At 34.4% G+C, this 24,771-nt stretch overlaps 1 protein-coding gene across 2 annotated transcripts; it reads left to right on the top strand.

Moving 5' to 3' along the window:
• The first annotated feature begins 2,296 nt into the window (after nucleotides 1-2,296).
• LOC128190357 (neuropeptide FF receptor 2-like) lies at nucleotides 2,297-24,501 on the top strand. Of its 2 annotated transcripts, none has more exons than XM_052862379.1 (2): nucleotides 2,297-2,736; nucleotides 22,930-24,501. In XM_052862379.1, the coding sequence occupies exon 2, from the start codon at nucleotides 22,949-22,951 to the stop codon at nucleotides 24,251-24,253; it is 1,305 nt and encodes a 434-aa protein (XP_052718339.1). In that variant the 5' UTR covers nucleotides 2,297-2,736; nucleotides 22,930-22,948; the 3' UTR covers nucleotides 24,254-24,501. The 2 variants fall into 2 exon arrangements, with proteins under 2 accessions (XP_052718339.1, XP_052718340.1); XM_052862380.1 differs by lacking the exon at nucleotides 2,297-2,736 and adding an exon at nucleotides 20,628-20,963.
• Nucleotides 24,502-24,771: the final 270 nt, after the last annotated feature.

Here is a 24,771-nt window from a genome sequence, read left to right as displayed (position 1 = left end):
GTCTGTCCTTATTTATCATCTTGACCATACTTTGAAATTCTGTCTCAATTTTGAATGTATCTAAATTCGATTGAACGAGGCCGAGTACAGTTCGAGTGTGCAAGGTTTTGTGCATATTTTATATTTTCATGTAGCCGTACGTAAGTGCAAAGTTATAAATTTTGTATTGTGTTATTATACAAAATGAACAATATATGTCACGTTTATGAGTTTAGAAATTGTGATTTTGTGATCTTGATATGGTAAAATGTTATAATGGCGCTTACGCGTCATCGTTTCACGGTATTATAACTATGCATTTTCTAAGCCAACATATACTGCAATATGCCAAATTATGGGATGAGGGAGTCAACTTTGATAAAATCCTCTGGTCCAAACCAGGAGCTAACCATTTTTTTGTAAATTTCATTATTTCGAGACCTTTTACAATAGTTGTCAATATCATTTTCAATGCATTTTCTACATGCATTATAATTTACGTTTGTAAATTCTCATGTATCTTGAACGATACACATCTGGTAAGAAATGTGGAGAAATCGACAATAGTATTAATTATAATCAACCAACAGTATAAAAATCCTGTTTGTCAGATTTTTTAAATATCCATTAAAAATTGGAAGAATTCAAAAATTGATGAAGGAATTTCGGAATAGCCCAGCTTAATACTTAATATGTTTAAATAATTTATTCTCATTTATAATTAGTAAAGCTATCATTTTACTGTCTAACTCACCAGATAATTTTATTATTTGTAGTTATTACATTATGTTTAAAAAATTTTCGTAACGGTTAAATTTGGGGGATTTTTCAATCAAAATTCAGAGGCCAATAGCAATAAAAGAAGGTTATTGACCTAGTCATTTGAAAGTGAATAAAAATACCTTAATTAATAGTAAGTCAATGAAGTACAGCTGTTGGTTTATCATTCCTATCAGTGGAATTGCTGCGCCCTCTGGGTAAACGTTATCCTTAGATTTAAGATGGGATTTGAATGTATAGTGTATTTGGATAAAAGAAAGTAAGCGATATATGCATGTGTGCATGCCATTCAGTTTGCATGAAGGGGCAGATGAAACCATTGCTTAGTATGAAGGCAATGTTTGAAAAACAGTCGAATTTCATGCTAGTTTCCGGCTTCTTTCATTATAAGCATTGTTGTTTATGTCGCCAGTTAGCGCGGTTAGTTTCATAACACTGAAGGTGGGGTAAAAAGAAGGAGTAAATCTTTAAGTATTCAAAATAATTTTGGAAAGTTGGATGTTCTATTTTAGTAAACTGAGTTGCATAGATTGCGTTATTTATTCTTTACATATTGGTAAATGCACGAAGACGATTACATAATTATACTGCAAGGCAATATCTTACATGCACCCACTGGGAAATTTTGAAAAAAGGAGTGTCTTTACACTGATTAAAATTCCCGTGAATTCAAAGCAATCGAAACATCATTCAGGGAGAAGTACCGTTCTTAAAATCTAATTTTCACGGAATATCGGCTCAGTATTTTATAACCTGATTTAAGACGTCACTACAAGATTCTGTGAATAACCTCTTTGCATTAAGTGGGTTTTCTGTTAAATTAATACGAACATCCAAGAGTTTTATCAATATTGGAACGCATTTGAATCTTTGGCTCGATAGAAACGGTGGGTTTCATCCCAGAACCACTAAGGATTTCATTTATATGTTAATTAAATATACTTGGGCTGATTATCTTTATTACAATATTTTTTTTACTTACGCTTGCCTTATATTTTTGACACAACATAAGTAGTGCATCATTCTTGCTGCAAATGCTTTGTCGCTGTATTTTTCTTCATGACACTCTTTTGGAAAGCCCATATCGAATGAATGAGAAGAAATCTGAAGAATACTCATCAATGTTGTCTCTGGTTTACATTTCAGGCTTTGTTTCATTGTATTTAAATGAAAACCAAACTTATAAAACCGCTCACTGTATATCTAGTAAACAATTCAAAAAGTGGTTTTCTATAATTGCGAACGGCGAATCGCTTATACATCACGGATCAAAATTTTCAGAGTCTAGCTTTACATGATATACATGTACATTTATATTACAAAGCAACTGTACATTTTAGCTTTCATTCAAAATGCATTTCAAGTATACATGAACCACGTGTAGGACTCCGTTGCTAGTGACCGATACTGGATCCTTTATGTGTGATAACTGTACACCCGATAAGTAATTGTTAACTCGACACGATTTCGCATATTTAATGCGTCCTATGTGCTATAGATTTTAATTCATATAAAATCAATGTGAACGGACGAAGAACAACCACAGCCTCGCCTCAGTATCGATCTCAGGGCGGGCACTTGCTTACAGCCCAGCGGCCGTGGTCTCGGTTATATAGTGGTGGAACCTTGTTCACCTTTTGTCTTTTCAGGGATAAAACAGGGATCAAGATATCAAGTGCGGATACAATTTGATGTAGATTGGGAGATTTCTTCAGACGACATCTCCCACGGTCAGTTGATTCCATTTTTATTGCTGGACAGAGACGCACGCTAGCTAGGAGCCAGCGCTGATGTACATATATTGAGAACTGTGTGAAATGTGTGTTTATGACCATCGCGTTATCACATTGGTAGCGCAGTTAACCTCTTCAGATTGCTAGGTAGATGATTATCTGTGGCGGGTTTCCGTATGATACTCTCTCCGTAAAAAACAGAGATATACCAATCACGGACAACTTGGATTTTTGACGCGTGCAGGTAAGCTTACGCATATTTAGAAATATTTGTTCAAAAGTTAATTCATTCAGGAATTTGATAGCATTAATAATAGTTCTTGGCGAAATGTGATAAATTAATACTACACGTCATTTTAAAGAATGAAGAGAAAAAAAACACAATTGTATATTTTCATAAAAAAGGGGAAGATATGACAAATTTGATATATCGACAATTATTTCCAATATTTGCATAAAATACAAACATCTATCTTATTGCTTTCCGTTTTCATATGCCCAATGTAAATTATTCGATGTGCAAACATTTATACTTCCTATCCAAGAAATCCAATGAAAAACATAACTGAAATAAATGAAACCGTTCTTTATATATGAAGTGAAAATTTGGTTCGAACACTTTAAAAAGAAAAGGAAGAAGCCCACCGCTATACCTTCCATGTCCTTGATTACTAGCCGCATGGCGAGTATTTGCGCTAGAGGGAACATCATAAGCGCTATCTTAATGAGCTGAAACCAAGTATGTTTCAAAGAACTTCAAATCGCAATCTACCACGCTATGTCACTTACCAATTAAAAGTCTGTCATCCGGTGGAAGATCAGAACAACATGCGATTGTAGATGGATTATCCTTGTAGTATATCACTTTCTTTTAATTCACGGATTTGTACAATCTATTTACCTTTGATTCCTTTAAAAAGAAAACGCTATGTTATCCTGAAATTCGAAGTGCATAAAATTAAAGGCTCTAGGAATTGAAAAAAAAATCCTTGCAAGACTATCTGTATTCAAAACGGAAAATATGAGGCAATAAAATGGCCTCAAAATTACTCTTGAAAAAAATGGAAATGTTTGTGTCTTTTGGTGATATGTTATGATTGGGATCTGCAGATGAGGGAACATTTCTTTTCACAAAATACAAAGATATTATTGGCATATACTCAAGGGATCTAACTTGATTCGAATCCAAAATAATTCCAGCATTATATCCTATTTTGATTTATTCTGATATACCGTTAGGTAAGCATCTGTAACTGTTCATAAGAATAATGAAGTTGTTTTTATGTTAGTTTTCCTAATCAGAGAAATTCCTCCTAAATGTTCACACGTGTACTATATTTGTACTATATTATTCGTATTAGTGTTGTGCGGTTTTTTTCTATTGGACCCACGTGTATTGGTAATAACATTACGTGTTTGGTACGCATGTGTACGAGGAGTAATACAATATTTACATACTGATTCTATTGTCTTGCTAAGGGTTATAGATGCTTGAATTTCATATTTTTGGTAGAATTCTACTTTAAAACTATTTTTGCATTTTAAGTACATGTACAAAGGTAGGAAAACCAGAAAACGACTAACACTTTTGAATAATCTGCTTCAATAGTATTCATGTAGAACTGATTCCTAGAGTCCTGAAGATTGAACTCTTCCACCCTCATCTGTAGCAATCAGCGCTATCATACATGTTCAACGGAATTCCTAATCCTAAAACCCATTATTTTAGATTTGATGTTCCGTCTCAATCTACGATAAAAGCGTATTAAGAAAAGTAATTGCATCATAAACCTGCGATGGTTATGGTCATGTACACACGACACTCACGCATGTTTACCTACAAGACAGGGTTTAACTGTTTATTGTTGTCCTTAGTGACAGTAATTACTAGTAAATATGAGGGACAGTTTACGTTTTTACCCGACAATAAGTGATATCGCCATTTTGAATGAATGCCATTACTTTCCTGAATAGGTGATAAAATATAAATAGTGCCTTTTTTTTGGGGGGGGGGGGGTTAACTGTTGAAATTGACACCCCGAGAAAACCATTGTCAACCGACGTGAAGCGGAGGTTGACAATGGTTTTCGACAGGTGTAAATTTCAACAGTTACTCTCCCAAACAGGTACTATTTTTTTATTATACTGAATGTCTTAATTTAAAAGAAAATTTTAATGCTTTCATGCAGAAATAAGGTGAATTCTACGGCGAACCGTACGCGCATAATTTACTCGCATGTAACAATTCTTTGTGTTACCCGTTGCAAAGTGTGTTGCTAACGCTGAGGGTAATAGAACGGATTACCAACTGCGTCTAAACCAATCAGATTTCAGTTTTTAACATGAAAGTATAAAAACATTTAATTGACATAAAAGTCAAAAACGGTTCTTTTTACGGAAAGAGTTTTGTGCTTTGGTTTTTAGACTATTTTAATCTCCTCAGGAAGAAGAGCACTGTATAAAGATATAGGAAAACTAGATACGATCTCGTTACGAGTAACGAGTAGGTCTTCCGTTCAATTTTTAAACGATACGATTAAAATATAAATGAAATTTCAAATTTCCCCCTCAACCACTCCCTTTCAGATAATGCATACGATTGTCAATATCCCTTGAAATGCTTAACAAAGAGTTTTGCTTTTTCACATACAGCACATTTAAGGTTTAAGATTTTAGTCCCCTAAAATCCCTAATTACGTTATTAATTGGTTTAGAAATTCGTTTTACAAAGTGCTACTGTTACGACCAACAACTTTGTTTCTATAATGCATTACAAAATCTTTATCGTTTTTAAGTTATTTGTAATAGACTTTACGAGTATCTTGGCCCCTAATTTAAAGGGCCAGTCCTATTTTCTTGAGTTCATTTGAACGGTCTCACGAATACTAACATTTTTTGTTCTTACACTTATCTAGAATTGTTGTTCATTTTTTAGATACAAATGATTGAATATTTTAGGGGCCAGCCCTCTAGATCCTTAATGGGGACAGACATTGGTGTTTTGATTAATGGAATCGATTAAAATCATCAATGCAAGCATTTTCTCTTCAACAATGCTTAACAAAATATGTCTATTTTTCTAGATAAATTGTGTCAAAGTTTTAGTACTTTGGCCCCTAAAAATCCCTAATTACGTAATAAATGGGCGTGGCAACGATCTTGCCTAATAGATATTGTTACGGTCAACAACTTTGCTTCTGTAATGCATTACAAAATCTTTATCGTTTTGAAGTTATTTGTAATAGAGTTTATGAAAGTCTTGGCCCCTAATTTAAGGAACCAGCCCCTATTTCTTGATTTTGTTGGAAAGGACTTTTGATTATCTACCACTTTTATTATATATGTTTTGACAAAATATCAACTCATAAAAAGATACAGATCAAAACGTATGAAAAATTTGATTCGAAATTCGTACCCAATTTTCGAGCCTAGGCGAGCTCATAGAAATGGCGCCACTGGCGCTAAAAACTACATTGTGCACAACTTTTACCTATGGTCTACCTATCCTGAAAATTTCATATTCCTATCTCTGATAGTCTCTGAGTTTATGTCTGCACAAAATGGGTCGTAAAAACTGACAAAATCGGCCGTAAATCGGAACCGGAAGTGCCGATTTTAAAATTTCAAAAAACTTCTAGAATTATGACCACTGGCAATCATCTGTGAAAAAATGGTCGAAATCGGCCGAATAGTTTTCGAGATATCGCGTGCACAAAATTTTGGGAAAAAAATAATAATAACTAGATACGATCTCGTTACGAGTAACGAGTAGGTCTTCCGTTCAATCTTTAAACGATACAATTAAAATATCAATGGAATTTCAAAATCCCCCCTCCACTCCCTGATAATGTATAGGATTGTCAATATCCTTTAAAAAACGCAAGTTTTAAAGTTGTCTATAATAGAGTTTGCAAGTTTCTTGACCCCTAATTTAAGGGGCCAGCCCCTTTTTCTTGAATTCAATCGAAAGGTCTCACAAATTCTAACATTTTTTGTTCTTACACCTATTTAAAATTGTTGATCATTTTTGAGATACAAATGATTTAATATTTTAGGGGCCAGCTCCCAGATCCTTAATGGGGACAGACATTGGTGTTTTGATTGATGGAATCAATTAGAATCATCAATACAGATATTTTCTCTTCTACAATGCTTAACAAAATATGTCTCCTTCTCTAGATAAAATTGCGTCAAAATATTAGTACTTTAGCCCCTAAAAAACCCTAATTACGATATAAATGGGCGTGGCATTGATTTTTTCTGATAGATATTGTAATGATCAACAACTTTGCTTCTATAATGCATTACAAAATCTTTATCATTTTTAAGTTATTTGTAATAGAGTTTAAGAGTGCCTTGGCCCCTAAATAAAGGGGCCAGCCCCTATTTCTTGATTTTGTTGAAAAGAACTTTTAATTCTCTACCACTTTTATTATATTTGTTTTAAGAAAATATGAACTGATAAAAAGATACAGATGAAATAGTATTAAAATTTTGATTCAAAATTCGTATCCATTTTTCGAGCCCAGGCGAGCTCCTAAACTTTGTGCCTTTGGCGTAAAATAACTGCATTGTGCACAACTTCAATATATGGTCTACCTATCCTGAAAATTTCATATTCATATCTCTGATAGTCTCTGAGTTTATGTCTGCACAAAATGGGTCGTAAAAACTTACAAAATCGGCCGTAAATCGGAACCGGAAGTGACGATTTCAAAATTTCAAAAAACTTCTAGAATTATGACCAATGGCAATCATCTGTGAAAAAATGGTCGAAATCGGCCGAATAGTTTTCGAGATATCGCGTGCACAAAATTTGTGGAAAAAAATAATAATCACTAGATACGATCTCGTTACGAGTAACGAGTAGGTCTTCCTTGCGATTTCTGTTTTAAATCATACCATGAATATTCGATATAATTTCAGAATTACCCCCCCCCCCCACACACACACACACACACTTTCAGATAATGTATACAAATGCCTAATTACGTAATAAATGGGTGTTGCAATGAGTCTTCCAGATAGATATTGCTACATTTAACAACTTTGCTTTTATAATGCATTACGAAATCTTAATCGTTTTTATGTAATTTGTAATAGACTTTACGAGTTTCTTGCCCCCCCCCCCCCCCAAATAAAGGGGCCAGCCCCTTTTTCTTGATTTCTTTGAAAAGGTCTTAAGAATACTAACAATTTTTGTTCTTACACGTATTTAAAATTGTTGATCATTTTTGAGATACAAATGTTTAAATATCTTAGGGGCCAGCCCTCTAGATCCTTTATGGGGACAGAAATTCGTGTTTTGATAAGTGGAATCGATTTAAATTATTAATTCAAACATTTTTTTTTCTATGATGTCTAACAAAATATTTCTACTTCTTTAGTTATATTGCGTCAAAGTTTAAGTATTTTGGCCCCTAAAAATCCCTAATTACGTAATAAATGGGCATGGTAATAATTTTTTCTAATAGATATTGGTACGATCAACAACTTTGCTTCTATAATACATTACAAAATCTTTATCGTTTTTAAGTTATTTGTAATAGAGTTTACGAACGTTTTGGCCCCTAAATAAAGGGGCCAGCCCCTTATTTTTGATTTTGTTGGAATGAACTTTTGATTCTTTACCTCTTTTGTTATATATGTCTTAACAAAATATCAACTGATAAAAAGATATAAATCAAAACGTGTGAAAATTTTGAATGAAAATTCGTACCCAATTTTCGTGCCCAGGCGAGCTCCAAGAAATGGCGCAACAGGCATTAAACAACTACATGCTGCACAACTCCAAACTATCGTCTACCTATCCTGAAAATTTGATATTCATATCTCTTATGGTTTCCGAGTTTATAGCTGCACAAAATGGGTCGTCAAAAATTACAAAATGGCCGACAATTCGGTACCGGAAGTGACTACGAAAAAATTAAGAAAAATGTATTAAGTTTAGATCACGCCCTAACATCTGTGAAAAAATGGTTGAGATCGGTCGAATAGATTCCGAGAAATCGCGTGCACAAAATTTGGAAAAAAATAATAATAATAATAAACTAGATACGATCTCGTTACGAGTAACGAGTAGGTCTTCCGTTCAATTTTTAAACGATACGATTAAAATATCAATGAAAATTTAGAATTCCCCTCTTAACCACTCCCTCTCCGATAATGCATACCATTGTCAATATCCCTTGAAATGCTTAACAAAGAGTTTTGCTTTTTCACATACAGCACATTTAAGGTTTAAGATTTTAGCCCCCTAATTACGTCATCAATTGGTTTGGAAATGAGTTTCACAAACTGATATTGTTACGACCAACAACTTTGTTTCTATAATGCATTACAAAATCTTGATCGTTTTTAAGATATGTGTAATAGACTAAACGAGTGTCTTGGCCCCTAATTTAAGGGGCCAGCCCTTTTTTCTTGAATTCATTTAAAAGGTCCCACGACTACTAACATTTTTTGTTCTTACACTTATCTAGAATTGTTGTTCGTTTTTTAGATATAAATGATTAAATATTTTAGGGGCCAGCCCTCTAGATCCTTAATGGGGACAAACATTGGTGTTTTGATTAATGGAATCGATTAAATTCATCAATGCAAACATTTCCTCTTCTACGATGCTTAACAAAATATGTCTCCTTTTCTAGATATATTGCGTCAAAGTTTAAGTACTTTGGCCCCTAAAAATCCCTTTTTACGTGATAAATGGGCGTGGCAATGATTTTTCCTGATATATATTGTTACGATCAACAACTTTGTTTCTATAATGCATTACAAAATCTTTATCATTTTTAAGTTATCTGTAATAGAGTTTACGAGTTTCTTGGCCCCTAATTTAAGGGGCCAGCCCCTTTTTCTTGAGTTCATTCGCAAGGTCTCACGAATAATAACATTTTTTGTTCTAACACCTATCTAAAATTGTTTTTCATTTTTGAGATACAAATGACTGAATATTTTAGGGGCCAGCCCTATAGATCCTTAATGGGGACAGAGATTGGTGTTTTGATTAGTGGAATTGATTATCATTATTAAGACAGACATTTTATCTTCTACAATACTTAAGAAAATATGTCTCCTTCTCTAGATATATCGTGACAAAGTTTAAGTACTCTGGCCCCTAAAAAACCCTAATTACGTCATAAATGGGCGTGGCAATGATTTTTTCTGATAGATATTGTAACGATCAACAACTTTGCTTCTATAATGCATTACAAAATCTTTATCATTTTTAAGTTATTCGTAATAGAGTTTACGAGTGTCTTGGCCCCTAATTTAAGGGGCCAGCCCCTTTTTCTTGATTTCGTTGAAAAGAACTTTTGATTTTCTACCACTTTTGTTATATATATTTTAACAAAATACCAACTGATAAAAAGATACAGATCAAAACGTATAAAAATTTTGGATAGAAATTCGTACCCAATTTTCGTGCCCAGGCGAGCTCCAAGAAATGGCGCCACTGGCGTAAAACAAAATAATAGTGCACAACTTCAGACTATAGACTACCTATCCTAAAAATTTCATAGTCATATCTCTGATAGTTTCTGAGATCAGCTCTGCACAAAATAGGTCGTAAAAAACTACAAAATGGCCGATAAATCGGTACCGGAAGTGACGACAACAAAAATTTCAAAAACATATAAAATTCAGATCATGACTCATCATCTCTGAAAAAATGACTGAAATCGGCTGAATAGTTTTTGAGAAATCGCGTGCACAAAATTTGGAAAAAAAAATAATAATAATAATAACTAGATACGACCTCGTTACGAGTAACGAGTAGGTCTTCCGTCCGATTTTTTTTTTTTAGATAAAATGATACCATGAGATATCGATACAATTTCAAAATTACCCCCCCCCCCTCAAAAAAAAATTTGAAGATAAAGAATAAAAATCCTAATTACGTCAGACATGGGCCTGACGATGACTCTTTCAAACCGATAATGTAGAGATCAACAACTTTGATTTTTATAATGCATAACAAAATATTTATCGTTTTCAAGTTATTCGTAATAGACTTTACGAGTCTCTTGGTCCCTATTTAAAGGGGCCAGCCCCTTTTTCTTGATTTTATTGGATAGAACTTTTGATTCTCTACTACTTTTGTTCTATATGTCTTGTCAAAATATCAACTGATAAAAAGATACTGATCAAAACATATGGAAATTTTGATTCGAAATCTGTACCCCATTTTTGTGCCTGAACGAGCTCCAAGGAATAGCGCCACTGGTGCAAAACAACTAAATAGTGCACAACTTCAAACCATGCTCTACCTATCCTGAAAATTTCAAAGTCATATCTCTTATAGTTTCTGAGATCAACTCTGCACAAAATTGGTCGTAAAAAATTACAAAATCGACCGTAAATCCGGACCGGAAGTGACGACGACAAAAAATTCAACAACATATAAAATTCAGATAATTTCCCATCATCTGTGAAAAAATTGTTCAGATCGGTGGAGTAGTTTTCGAGAAATCGCGTGCACAAAATTTGGAAAAAAAAAATAATAATAAACAGTACGAAAACAATAAGGTCTTCCGTTGGAAACGGAAGACCTTAACTAGATACGATCTCGTTACGAGTAACGAGTAGGTCTTCCGTTCAATTTTTAAACGATACGATTAAAATATCAATGGAATTTTCAGAACCCCCCCCCCCCCCATCCACTCCCTGATAATGTATACGATTGTCAAAATCCTTTAAAAAACCCAACAAAGTGTTTTGCTTTTTCACATACAGAACCTTGAAGATTTAAGGTTTTGGTCCCCTAAAATCCCTAATAACGTAATAAATGGGTGTTGCAATGAGTTTCACAAACTGACATTGTTACGATCAACAACTCTGTTTGTATAATGCATTACAAATTCTTTATCGTTTTAAAGTTATTTGTAATAGAGTTAACGAGTGCCTTGGCCCCTAATTTAAAGGGCCAGCCCCTTTTTCTTGATTTCTTTGAAAAGGTCTTAAGAATACCAACATTTTTTGTTCTTACACCAATCTGAAATTGTTGATCATTTTTGAGATACAAATGATTGAATATTTTAGGGGCTAGCCCTCTTGATCCTTAATGGGGACAGAAGTTCGTGTTTTGATATGTGGAATCAATTTAAATCATTAATTCAAACATTTTCTCTTCTATGATGTCTAACAAAATATGTCTCCTTCTCTAGCTATATTGCGTGAAAGTTTAAGTACTTTGGCCCCTAAAAATCCCTAATTACGTAATAAATGGGCGTGGCCATAATTTTTTCTAATAGATATTGGTACGATCAACAACTTTGCTTCTATTATGCATTACAAAATCTTTATCATTTTTAAGTTATTTGTAATAGAGTTTACGAGTGTCTTGGCCCCTAAATTAAGGGGCCAGCCCCTTTTTCTTGATTTTGTTGGAAAGAACTTTTTATTATCTACTACTTTTGTTATATATGTTTTAACAAAATATGAACTGATAAAAAGATACAGATCAAAACGTATAAAAATTTTGAATGAAAATTCTAACCCAAATTTCGTGCCTCTGTGAGCTCCAAGAAATACAGCCACTGGCATAAAATTTAATAGGGCCTAACTTCAAGCTATACTCTACCTATCCTGAAAGTTTCAAACTCATATCTCTGATAGTTTCTGAGATCATCTCTGCACAAAATAGGTCGTAAAAATTACAAAATCGGCCGTAAATCGGTACCGGAAGTGACGACGTCAGAAATTTTAAAAACATATAAAATTCAAGTCACGTTCCATCATCTGTGAAAAAATGATTGAAATCAGTTGAATGGTTTTTGAGAAATCGCGTGCACAAAATTTGGAAAAAAATAATAATAATAATAATAAGAAACAGTACGAAAACAATAAGGTCTTCCGTTGGAAACGGAAGACCTTAATAAGAAACAGTACGAAAACTATAAGGTCTTCCGTTGGAAACGGAAGACCTTAATAATAATAAGAAACAGTACGAAAACAATAAGGTCTTCCGTTGGAAACGGAAGACCTTAATAAGAAACAGTACGAAAACTATAAGGTCTTCCGTTGGAAACGGAAGACCTTAATGATCAAATTCTGAAGCTAAAATATTGAACTTTTTTCAATACTAAATGTTATTTTAAGGCCAAAAACACCGTATGTCAAAGTTAAAGACAGATGTGACAGATCTGGTTAATTTGTCGACCACCTAGCCTCCTTAAAAATTTTGCAATTTATGCCAGCCGTAGGCTTTAATGAATGATTTACCTTGTACACTCCTTGAATATATATGAAATTGTTATTTGTCATTGTATTGATTATTAATCAGTCATGATGTTTATTTACTATTGTCACATGCTTGTCTGAAATATCCAAGCACTTTGAAATCTTTACTTTACTATATATTTATACCTGGGAACTCTATGTTAAAGAAATTTTAGTTGTTTAAAAAAATTGGATTTGTGATTTTGATTTATTTCCAGGCAAATATGTAGATAAACACTTAAAGGTAGGCATATACATGTATGATATAGGATCGGTCAGAGAACAATAAACACTATTTATATACATTGGCCTTAAGTGTTTTCTACCCACCCTCTCCTTGAACGAAGAAACATAGCACACCTTAGGTTTGATAAAGGTAATGCCCTATCACAGATTTATTAACGGGGAAAACATTTAAAATAACACCATATTTAGAAAACGTGTTATGAAAATAACACGTCAGTTTTGGATTGTTCGTAGAGTCATATTTTGCTGAAGATATTAATACTTTCATCACTTTCAGCACCTTTTTCCGTATAAATTTGCTATATATATCAATATTGTTATAATTGAAAACACTGGCTTTTAAAAAATAAAACATAAGAATAGAACAAATGTTAAGGAAGAGCAGTCAGACAAGAACAATAAAAACATCTTTATACGCTGTAGCCGTATATGAAACGGTTATTTCCGCAGTGGCAAAGAACGCATCTTATGTGAATAAAGGTATGGTCTTGTAAAAATTAAAAAGCCTATAATATTTTTTTAGATTTTCTTCAGATATAACTAATTTGTCCGAACAAACAATTTAAATTAGCGCTGGATCAGAGTTCCATTTGACAAATCATTGTATATACTGAGGGTCTAGATATGATCAAGACTGCAAGTCGCCTCCTACATGAAAATATCATTAGCTCAAATTGATAATTAGTTTTTCTCTGTACAGAAATACGGAAGTTTGAAATGATTTTTTTCTTACAATATTTGTTTGTTCAAAGCTTCAATTCTTTTCTAGAAAAACAAATTACTGAAATGAGCAATTTAGTCTCATTTTGATGTATTTAAGAATTGTATTTTTGACATCATATACTGCAGTTAAACGCAAAATCATGAAGACAAATATATGTAAAAATTTGTCTTAAACTAAGTGAAATGTGTGTCTGTGATCTAAAATATTTTTCAGACTCGAAAGTGTCCTCTTCAATAACAGTCGTTTATTTAACAAATCCCTTTCGTTCACCATCTCAATTATATCTATTAGTAGATAGCATTTATTATATACATGTAGCTTTAGAAATTTCATATCATCCCATTCTGTTAGGAACTAAACAAAAAACTAAAAATAATACAAACACAAGCAAGTAACACACGCACGCTAAAACAAACACACACATACCCTTGCAGTTCATAATGTCATGATCCGAACTAATGTTTCTACTTCCAAATATTTTAGTTAAAACTATTGGTAATTGTAAGTGGAATAAAGGGTGAGAGTGCAATAGGTATATGTAAGCAGACATAAATACAACAAGAACTAATATTTTTAGTTTTATTGAAAACGTTTATTATAAATCTACGGAAAACTTCATCATCAAAGGTGATCAAAACTCGCTGTTTGAGAGAATTCCAATAGCAGCTGGAACAAATTCGAGACGCTGTTGAGTAATCACTAAAGAAATTAAAGCCCTAGAAAATAATCAGCGGATATTGGTTGCTGTGTGGCGAGTTCACAAGAAAATACGAAAACCCTCGGCACAGAATGAGTGGCATCTGATTTCCAGGTAGAATGGCTAGGAAGTCCTTCGGAGATTGATTAAAGTGATTTACTTCAATCTGTCTCCCTCTCTTTTTTATATCGGAGACAGCCATGCGAATGACAAACAGAGAAGGCATCCACCGATCGGATTACTAGAATTTTAATGCAGGCAGAGCTGGTTTCATCTAATGGAATCTCAGGTCCTGAAGATCAGTTACACCGCCAAGATGTCTATCCGAAGGGTTTTGCCTTAATCTTTGATAGAGAAGGCTGGGATAGAGGTGATTTGTAGAGCAGTACATTCTTAGTCTAGTTCTATTTGGGTTTTCAATAAACTGGTTTGGCAAATCTGTTATAATTAATCCTCAATAACACATTAATATTTTACTGAGCCTTATCGATAATCATTTTATCGCCATATGCACGTATCAAAAGAAAGCAATCACTATTATGGTATTTATCAGAAATTTGGTTTATGGCCGATTGGTAGACCCCCTAAATACTGCTACATGGGGTGAGCGCAGCGTCGATCATGCAGTTCCAAGGATGCGTGACATATTTCAAATAATTTCTGTCCAATTGGTGTTGATTTCTTTTACGAGTATGCCATAGGGTATATAAAGATTCAATTTTCATACAGCTGAATACAAACTTAATCAATGTAGAGTTGATCTATAGTATCTTGTTTCACAGACTAGTGAACTGTCAAATTGAAGATAACCCCATAAACAGCAGTATGTGGTGTGAGTTTGCGTCGATGCTTGCGTACTACGGGACAAGCATCGTGTGTTTTGTCTAAACCACGGTTTTCCGAAACAAATTGCCATGGTTCCATGCATTTAGATGCATTAACTCCCTAATGGTGATTTTGCGTTCACATGACTCGTCTAATTGATGCTTGATTGTTTTGATTTTAGAGAGACCATTCAGCTATCTGATTTCAATTTCTGTTTTCGATACCATCACTTGTGTTTGTTTAACTTGAATGATGAAAATGATGACTAGAGTGTGCATTTTGTATAAAAAGTGTATTTGTTGTCATTTATTGAAACGCTTCTTTGAATATACAAATTTAAAAGACATTCAATTTCTTGAGATGAATATTTCATTACCTCTCACTTTAGAAAATCCTCTGAATTTAACAAAAACTATTTGCTTTGGCACTCGTGTCTGCTATATACAGATTTTAAAAAAATGATGAGAAACAAAATATGACAAGCAGCTTACAAAATCAGAGAGTTGTATTCTTGCAAATAAAAACCTATTGAATATAAATCAAAGACATCGTCATTGGCACACGCACAGAACAGCAATGCTCAGTCGTAGACACTCTTGGGCGCTTTCAATTGCCATTAACAAAATCCAGCTCGAAATGGAACAGATTTCGGGCAACCTCTAAGAAACCCAATATTTACTGCTTGTATTAATTCTTAGTGGATTGTGTTCCAGCGCCAAGCGCTGTGTCACCAGCTATCTCGATCATCGTTGTCCTTTAACCAAATTTGTTGTAATAATGGAACAGTTCGTGGATACGTTCACAATGATGGCGACCCTAGGAACAGTTTTTTTCAAATGGTTTGCGAAATTAAATGTAACTGCAAATGTCATATTTTAACCGAACTATTCAATCTTGTGTATGATAAAAATCGATTAAATAAACTCAAAAGCTAATCCTAGAGAGCAAAGCAGGCAAATAAAATATTTGAATTGTGATTTTTGCCATTTTCTGCTAAAATACAAACGTAAGCAATATTTAATTCCGATTAACTAATTCTTAGTGGTGTATGTTTCAAGTATTTATACAGATATATGCATTGTTGTGGGAAAAAAAACCTTTCTCAAATTTTAAGTCGCACGAGGACTTTCGTTTACTTGTTAATTGGGATAATCGTTGCGCTCGAAGCAATCTCTTTGTGAAAAAAGCACTTGGAGATATATGTATTTAATTTGAAAATTAAGTACTTCTTTTTCAAAAAAAAAACACTTTATATAACGTGTAATGGTATTCAAACTGCTAAAAAGCAAGTTAACTGTATAATCTAACAAGAGATTTACTAGTATTTGAAAATTAAGTACTTTTTCAAAAAAAAAAAAAACACTTTATATAACGTGTAATGGTATTCAAACTGCTAAAAAGCAAGTTAACTGTATAATTTATCAAGAGATTTATTTGATGGAGAATTTATAGTCGTCGTTTTATTATGTTTTAGGGATTGCACATTATCATTATCGGCTAGGGTCTTACGCCTTTCTAATCCTTTCACTTGGTTGCTTGTACACAAATAGCATGGTGTAAAGTAGACCCCATTCATCAGAAAGCAGCGCTTCCGTCATATCATATTTTCCTAGCTAATGCAGCATCTCTTCATCCATCGTTTATCAAATTTGCGTCAATAAACCTTTCGTCCGGTAAAGAGAGATTTTTTGGCCGTTGGCTCTGGATTAAGCAAAACAAACGAAAAGCGCCCTTTCGTCCGAATCTACAATGTACACAATGTTCTAGATGCATTTACAGTGTATATCCGATATCAGACAAGTTCCCTGGCTGTGAACTCCCCTCCCACTTTTTCTGTCAACAGACCTTTTCCTTAAATACAATGTCATACATGTTTATAAGAAAATTTAATTTTAATGTGAACAGGTACACTTTTTAGGTAACGTAAGATGTTGGTATTAAAGTTGGTTGGGCTGCCCCCCCCCCCTCCCCCCAACTTTCAAGATCGATGTCACGTGCTTCTGGTTATAAAAAAAATTGATGATAAAAGTACAGATATGTTTTATTTCGAAATATAAAAATAATCGTATGCTGTAACAATAGAAATATTGCGTATTTTAAGGTACTTTGAACTTCCTATGTAATATAGGATGTTAGTATAAGTAATAAGTACCATTAGTTTAAGTAAAACTACCAAATATAATTTTGCATAAAAATCCAGTAAGAACGCGTGAGTAACTTATAGAAGTACCTGTATTGTAAATTAAAGAAGATCAGTAACCGTTTGATTGAACGTTAAAGACCGGGGGTACTTCAATGACTAAAAGTCTTACTCAAAACACCTGCGACACAAATTTGTCAACTGACAATATCAAATAGATAATCCGTTTTGTTCATGTAAAAGCAGGGAGTAAAACCATGACAGAAAGGGTTTAGTTATTGAGGCTGTAAACATCCGCCGCGTGTTGCAGTGGTTAACATGATATTTCACTCGGATGTGAAAAGAGCTCGTCCTTCCGGAGTGTTCTCAGTTCAAATCACGTTGCAGGAATTGTGTTGGTGCAATGGTGACGATCAATTGCAATAGGACTTTTAAAGTTCATTTTTAAACAAACGACTGTTATATGAATCTTGAATCGTGGTTTGCGATTGGTCTTTCCGATTTTCGATGTCAGATTAGACAGGAATTTATGGTTCATTTCAGATATTTATGTTGTGATGTAGACCTGTTTCTTACCCCCACGGCCCAGTTTGTTAACGCTAAACAGATATACTTAAAGTTTCATTTCCTAATTTGATCCGATTCTTTTCATCTAGTTCTGAAAATTGGATAATGTTAAATTTTTCGCTGATATCATCAAGATTGCTATCACTGTCGTAATCATTGCGACAATTCTGTGAAGGTAACACAGCGGTACCATGATATAGAATACGGATCTATTCCACTAAAAAGGAAGAGAAATTATAATAAACTAGTGTTATAAACGTCCTTGAAAAGCTCTTTGTTACATACATCTACTTAAAAATGATTTATGTATTAGTATCCTGTTTTTCATGTAGGAAGGCGGTTTATTATACCCCCGCTCCGAAGGAGAGGGGGTAAACTGTTTTACCCTTGTGTGTCTGTCTGTCCGTCTGTCTGTCCGTTCGTCCGTCCGTCTGTCTGTCCATCCGTAACAAAAATTTCTGTCGCGTTTATCTCAGCAACTATTTATCGCAGATGCTTGAAATTTTTACACAGTGTTTGTTAAGGCATGTCATATCGTGGGATACATTTTTGTACCAATCGGACGTCAACTTCCGGTTAAATGACGACTTTGCTTATTTTTTAATCAAATTTTCAAACAAATTTTCGTCAAAGATTTCTCAGCAGCTATTTATCGCAGATGCTGGAAATTTTTACACAATATTTGTATAGGCATACCATATCGTGGGATATATTTTTGTACCAATCGGACGTCAACTTCCTGTTAAATGACGACTTTGTTTATTTTTAGCCAAAATTTTCAAACAAATTTTTGTCAAAGAATTCTCAGCAACTGTTTATTGCAGATGCTTGAAATTTTTACACAGTATTTGAATAGGCATGCTACATCGTGGTATGTATTTTTGTACCAATCGGACGTCAACTTCCGGTTTAATGAGTACTTTGTTTATTTTAGCAAAAATTTTCAAACAAAATTTTCCTCAAAAATTTCTCAGCAGCTATTTATCGCAGATGCTTGAAATTTTAACACACTATTTGTTTAGGCATGCCATATTGTGGGATATATTTCTGTACCAATCGGATGCCAGCTTTCTGTTGAATGTCGACTTTGCTTATTTTGCATATTCACATCAGAGCGGGGGTATCACTAGTGAGCATTGGCTCACAGATATCTTGTTTTATAGTGGTTAGGAAAAGGAAAATACCATTTGTTGTCTGTTGCAACTTGAATGCGACAATTTGTCCGCTGGCATTTATTTTTATTTTTATTTTTTATTTTAGACTTAAGTAAGAATAATCAATTATTGTAAATTTATCCTATAAAAACACGGTCAATTCACCGCGTATTGCATAACAGCTTGCGTTGTGTTTTCAAACAGACCGTAATGAAGTAACCGATACTCAGATTATTAACTGATTTTTGACGACTTTGACGGTCTTTTGAAGTTGGTCACGTGAAAGGTAGGGTTATCGCAAGAGGTCAAACAGGGTAAAAACAAATAAACATTGCACAGAATAAACGTATACCCTAAGGGTATAGGATAGAATTTAAGCATTGCTTTTTTTATTTTCCTGATTTCCATATTTATTGTACTTCAAGAGATCTTTTGATGGTGTTGCAAACTGCAACTGCAGATGTAAAACTTCAAAAACAAGGAAAAACAATTTTGTTTTAGCTATGACGTTAATCACACCCCTATGTGTTACTAAAGACAATCGCATAATTTAGGTTTTGCAAGATCTAAAATGACTGGCTACTTTTATGGTGAGTGGTTGAACTAAGTGTAAATCTTCTGTCATTCTTCAACGGAGAACATCCTCACCTTTCACGTAATATATGTCTCTAACAAGCCAGTTGTCACATCGGCTCGCTCACAATGAATTAAACATACATTTTAGATCCTTAGATAAGCCATTATTCTATATTCCACCCCCATTTTCCACTTGGTTTCATGACCAGTAATTACAATTCGGAATTCCACCGCATCCTGTGCTTTTACAGTGCCCATCAGGGGCAATCAAAGAACATAAGGAAGTTTCCCGCGGGTTTTGGACTTTGAATAACATCACTTGGACTATGCCAGGGAGAACCACCAACGCTTATGTTTGGAAAACCTTATACAAAGGCATTGACAATGTGCGTAATTGAACTGCATTGTACTGAATTCATATCAGCATCTAATACTTTTGACGGTTTTAGACGTAATCAACACAGGCTGAAGCCAAACTATTTTCATTAAAATTCGATTAAAAAAACCGTAATCTTTTATGTTGTAATATCATATTTCATGGATACAACCAAGTGTAAAACCCTAAAATGAAAATTTATACTGCGCTGTGACGATTTAAGCTATCAATCAAACCATCACACAAGGTAATCACTAAAACATTTAATACTGATCATTTATTGCCATGCAATATAACCTTGGGCCTCTGAATGCTTGTAAATATGACCTCTTATAAAATCCTGCATATAGAAATGCAACCGATGCGACTTTAACATTTTAACCAAATCTAATAAATTTAGATAATTGTGTAAAGATTAAGTGACAGTAAGTGACGCGATGTTTTCCTTTTCTAATTGAACTAAATGAAATAGCTCCATTAGTTAATTAAACAAAGGGCTGCTCCGCCGACGCCATATTGTCGATTCGTTGGACAGGAATCTTGACTTAGGATTCAATCGAATCAGTGAAAAGGAGCACCATTCTAGTCAACATAAGGAGTGGGAAGTCGCTAGGACAACTCCATTTAACACCGACCAGTCGTATCAGCTGCCTAACTAATTAAGACGCGCGCGCGGGAAATTAGTGGTCGTAATGCTAGCACTTGTACTAGATTGTTTGATGTAAATCTGAAACAATGGGGATGAAATTTATTGGACATTTTTGCACCTGACATAGGTCGAGCAAGAGTTTGCAAATTGTTTGTGAAGCTCGTAGTTTTTGGACTTAATTACGACAGTTAACCACACTCGGATTTGTGAATTCGCTGAAAAATAATTGTCAGTTGACCTAGTGATGATGACGTCGACTGGGATATAAGACAATCATAGAAACAGGGCATTAAGTAAGTAGACATCTTGTACAGTAAACACGGTTAAATTAATTCCCCCTGTTGATTTATAGGTGTTCATAGATATAAGAGTTGTGCTAATAGAATTTTCTGTGACTACATAATAACTCTTTGACGATTTAGCTGTATTTGTTCGGAGATTCGTTGAGGAATTTTGAAGAGAACAAATTAATGGTATATTATTCCAGAATCTGCGCACTATGCATATCAATGTTACCAGAGCTTAAATGTCATATGGAAATGTGCATCCTGAAATTACTAGAAATATAGGCTTCTTTCTTCTGGCATGCCTGATAAAAGGGTCGAGGGATTTTTTTTTCTTTGGTTTAATTTATTTCGCTTTTGTTTCCTTTCCTTTTGCTTTTCGTGGTATTTATACACGATAGGATGGTCTGAGCGGAGAGTTGCTTCAGAAAAGACGTCGCTTTCATTGATAGCACAAAAAGGTTTCTGAAGCCGAATGCTTACAATAGATTTACTTCCTTGTGGCATTCGTCAAAGTAAATTCGGCAACAGTTTGAGCTTTGATTCGGATAAATTCTATTTTGATCCTTTTTTTTTTAAATATAGGCAATTATCTTCATGTAAAAGCAATTATTTTCTACATGAAAATATATGCATGCATCATTAGATTTAATTTCCATTTTCAAACCACAAAAGATTGTTATTTACCAGGTATTTAAGAGTTGTTTTACGTAAATGTGTTAAATGATTTTTTTTAAATAAAAATTCTAATTTTAATGGTTTCTTTCTATAGCACAATGCATATCTTGTTTCTCTTTCTCTCTCTACGCTCATTCTCTAAATTATAAAAGATGAAAATTCTCCCAAAATTCAAAATATCGACGCATTCCGAATAACACGGATACCTTATATTAACTAAAATTATTGTAGATCATTATATACGATCTTTGATTGGTCTGATTAATATCAGGTCCTCACACTTTTATTCTTTAAAAGTAGAACTATGTTGAGGCCCAACTTGGACGACAAGTAATCTCGTTCGTCTAATTTACCATTTTCCACAAATGTTATATCTGTCTTTGTACACAAAAGATAGAAAGAAAACAATCAACAAAGAAGATTGGACTGCATCCCTTTACATAATTTATATAACTAATATAATCAACAATACACACAGCGAAAACACAAATGTCACAAACATCGCTCATATACAAAATAAAAGGCAAACCGATGGAAACGCAAAAATCAATTTTGAAGCGTTTGCAAAAATAAACAAAAGAAGGATTAATCGTAATTATGTCATCCGTATTACGCAGATAGATTGAAGAATCCTAATTACGCTTTTTTAGAATAAATACCGCCAGTAGTTACGGATTAACACTTTGAAAGATCAATATTTCTCTTTGAGCTAATAAACGGTCCCCGGAGTAGCAAAAGGCAAACGATCGAGTCATTTGAAAATTGGTTTGATTTTTGTCCTAGATATCAAAGTATCAAAGATGAAGTCATTAAGATACAGAAAAAATATTTTCTGTAGATAATTATTTCTGTAAACATTGTGTGCTGTTGTAGTTGCAGATATTTTGACACAGCAATGTGTTTTGGGAAAAGAGTTTTCGCGAAACTGTAGTAAACAAAGTAATTGTATGTAAATTGGAAACGTGGGGTTTTCCTTGAAACTCCTCTTAAGATTTCAAATTGTTCGAGTGAAACCTGACTCTCTTCTCCTAGCAAAAAAATCAATGAACTTAAACATGTTAAACACCACGAAATATGAAAATGTCAAAAACAAAGTATTCATCGACATACAGCGTATTTTTTACACTTTATTTATAACCTATCACAGAGGAGAGCAGTACCCATACGGTTTATTCAAGATTTCTCTTAAACAATCGATGTAGTGAGGTTTTTTATGATATGACCTCATTGGAAGAGACACGTGGATAACACAAAGAAGCTAAACACTTCCTTAACATCCTATATTTTGTTTTGGTAGGTACGATCTCTATTTGAAAATGAACGACACGCTCTGTGCTGCCCACGACGAGATAATCCATTGCACGGAGGATGACGGCCGGCCTGGATGCCCCTTGAAGACTTCCGATGTAGTCGTCATCAGCATGTTGGCTGTATTCAGCGTCGTCGGAATCTATGGCAATGGCATCGTCATCTTCGTCTACACAAAGAAGAGGGACAAGCTGACCTCGTCCGTGTTCATCCTGGCGCTCGCCGTCTATGACTTTCTGACCTCTTCCGTTATAATGCCCTACACTGCCAGTATGATATATCTTAGGTTTATGATTTTGTATGACCCTCTGTGCAAGATATATATGTTCCTTATAACATTCAGCGTCCCCCTCTCTGCGTTTCTTATGGTAGCCATAGCTGTGGATCGCTACCTCTGTATTTGCCACCCGTTTTTGCATTTGATGACCAAAAATCGGGCAAGGGCTGTCATTGGAATTCTGTCAGCGTTCGCGGGTTTGCTGGGTGTCCTGAGTTGTCTAGCCTATTCTGTCTATCAGTACAGGGATCCTTTCCCAGACGAGGACAACTGTACCATCTCAACCGACAGTCCAATCAGCAACGCTACCTTGTCGACGACAGCGTATCCGCCTAAGCCTGTTGTTTTATTACCGAAATATAATGGACAGTGTGATTATCCGGGAACTATTGTTACTATGGAGTACCTGACGACATGGCAGAAGATTTACTCTTCGTTTTATTTAATACCTCTGATCATTGTGTTGATATTATACGTCATGATTTATCACTCTGTCACCAGACGGCGCTCCAAAAGAAGGAAACAAAAGGCCCTAAATAACGTCAGTCTCAAAACATCCCTTAAGGAACCCCAAAAGCCGACTCATCCCTCGCCGGCCTCATCTTACACGGTACTCTCATCCAACGATAACAACGAAAACAACAGAGAACACGTGGCACTCCAGGTAGAAATGTATGGAAACGGTGTGCATTCACTAGCTGTGGACAGGGCTTCCGAATCGATGCCTCTCCAGCCACAACACAAACGCCGCACTAGCGGCGATGAAAACCACCACCCCCACCATGAACATTCTCATCATCACCACCATCTCCGTGATCACGACACGATCGCAAACATAAAAACAGCGCTGATGCTTTTCATCGTGGCTGTTGTGTTCATCATTGCCTTTTTCCCAGCCTGGTTGATGGCACTTGGTGCGATTCCGCACAACAGCATCGTTTTTTACATGTACTTTGTCTATAATATCACTAACCCTATCATTTATGCCTTTATGAATCCAACATTTAGAAGTGACGTTAAGAAAATATGTCATTAGACAGTAATGTTATTGTGGACATCTTTATATTATTTTGTTTTATTTATGGGGCGTGATTTTGTTTTATGATTCAAATATTGTTACTGTCCTTGGAAGGTTGATGAAAACTGGTCCCGGCTTTATTAACCTTCAAATGACTGAAGCTAGTGATTGTTGTCAGTATTATGGAAATATCCCCTAGTTGTTATGAGTCGATCATCGTTTTGTGTAGAAAAGGAAATAAAATCAATAAATAAAAAAATATTAATGTTTTGCTTAGATTAATTGTTTTACAGTATTTTTTGTTGTTGTAAAAGACTACATTTTTGTCAAATCTGTGAACATCAGATTACAAGTATAACAACAGTACCCAATCGTGATCAGCTACAATCAGTCCTAATTTCATTCACCGATAAATTAATATTTCTTTTATATGTACTCCGTATAAAACAGACACTGTTATTACTTACCTGAGGAATTAAATATGTAACAATTTCGTACTTGTCTGTTTTGGGCTTTGAATAAGGAATAGATGTTCT

This window comes from Crassostrea angulata, chromosome 6, assembly GCF_025612915.1.
Source record: "Crassostrea angulata isolate pt1a10 chromosome 6, ASM2561291v2, whole genome shotgun sequence".
NCBI classification, from domain to species: domain Eukaryota; kingdom Metazoa; phylum Mollusca; class Bivalvia; order Ostreida; family Ostreidae; genus Magallana; species Magallana angulata.
Note: the sequence above shows the minus strand (reverse complement) of the source record. Positions and strands in the feature narration are given on the sequence as shown.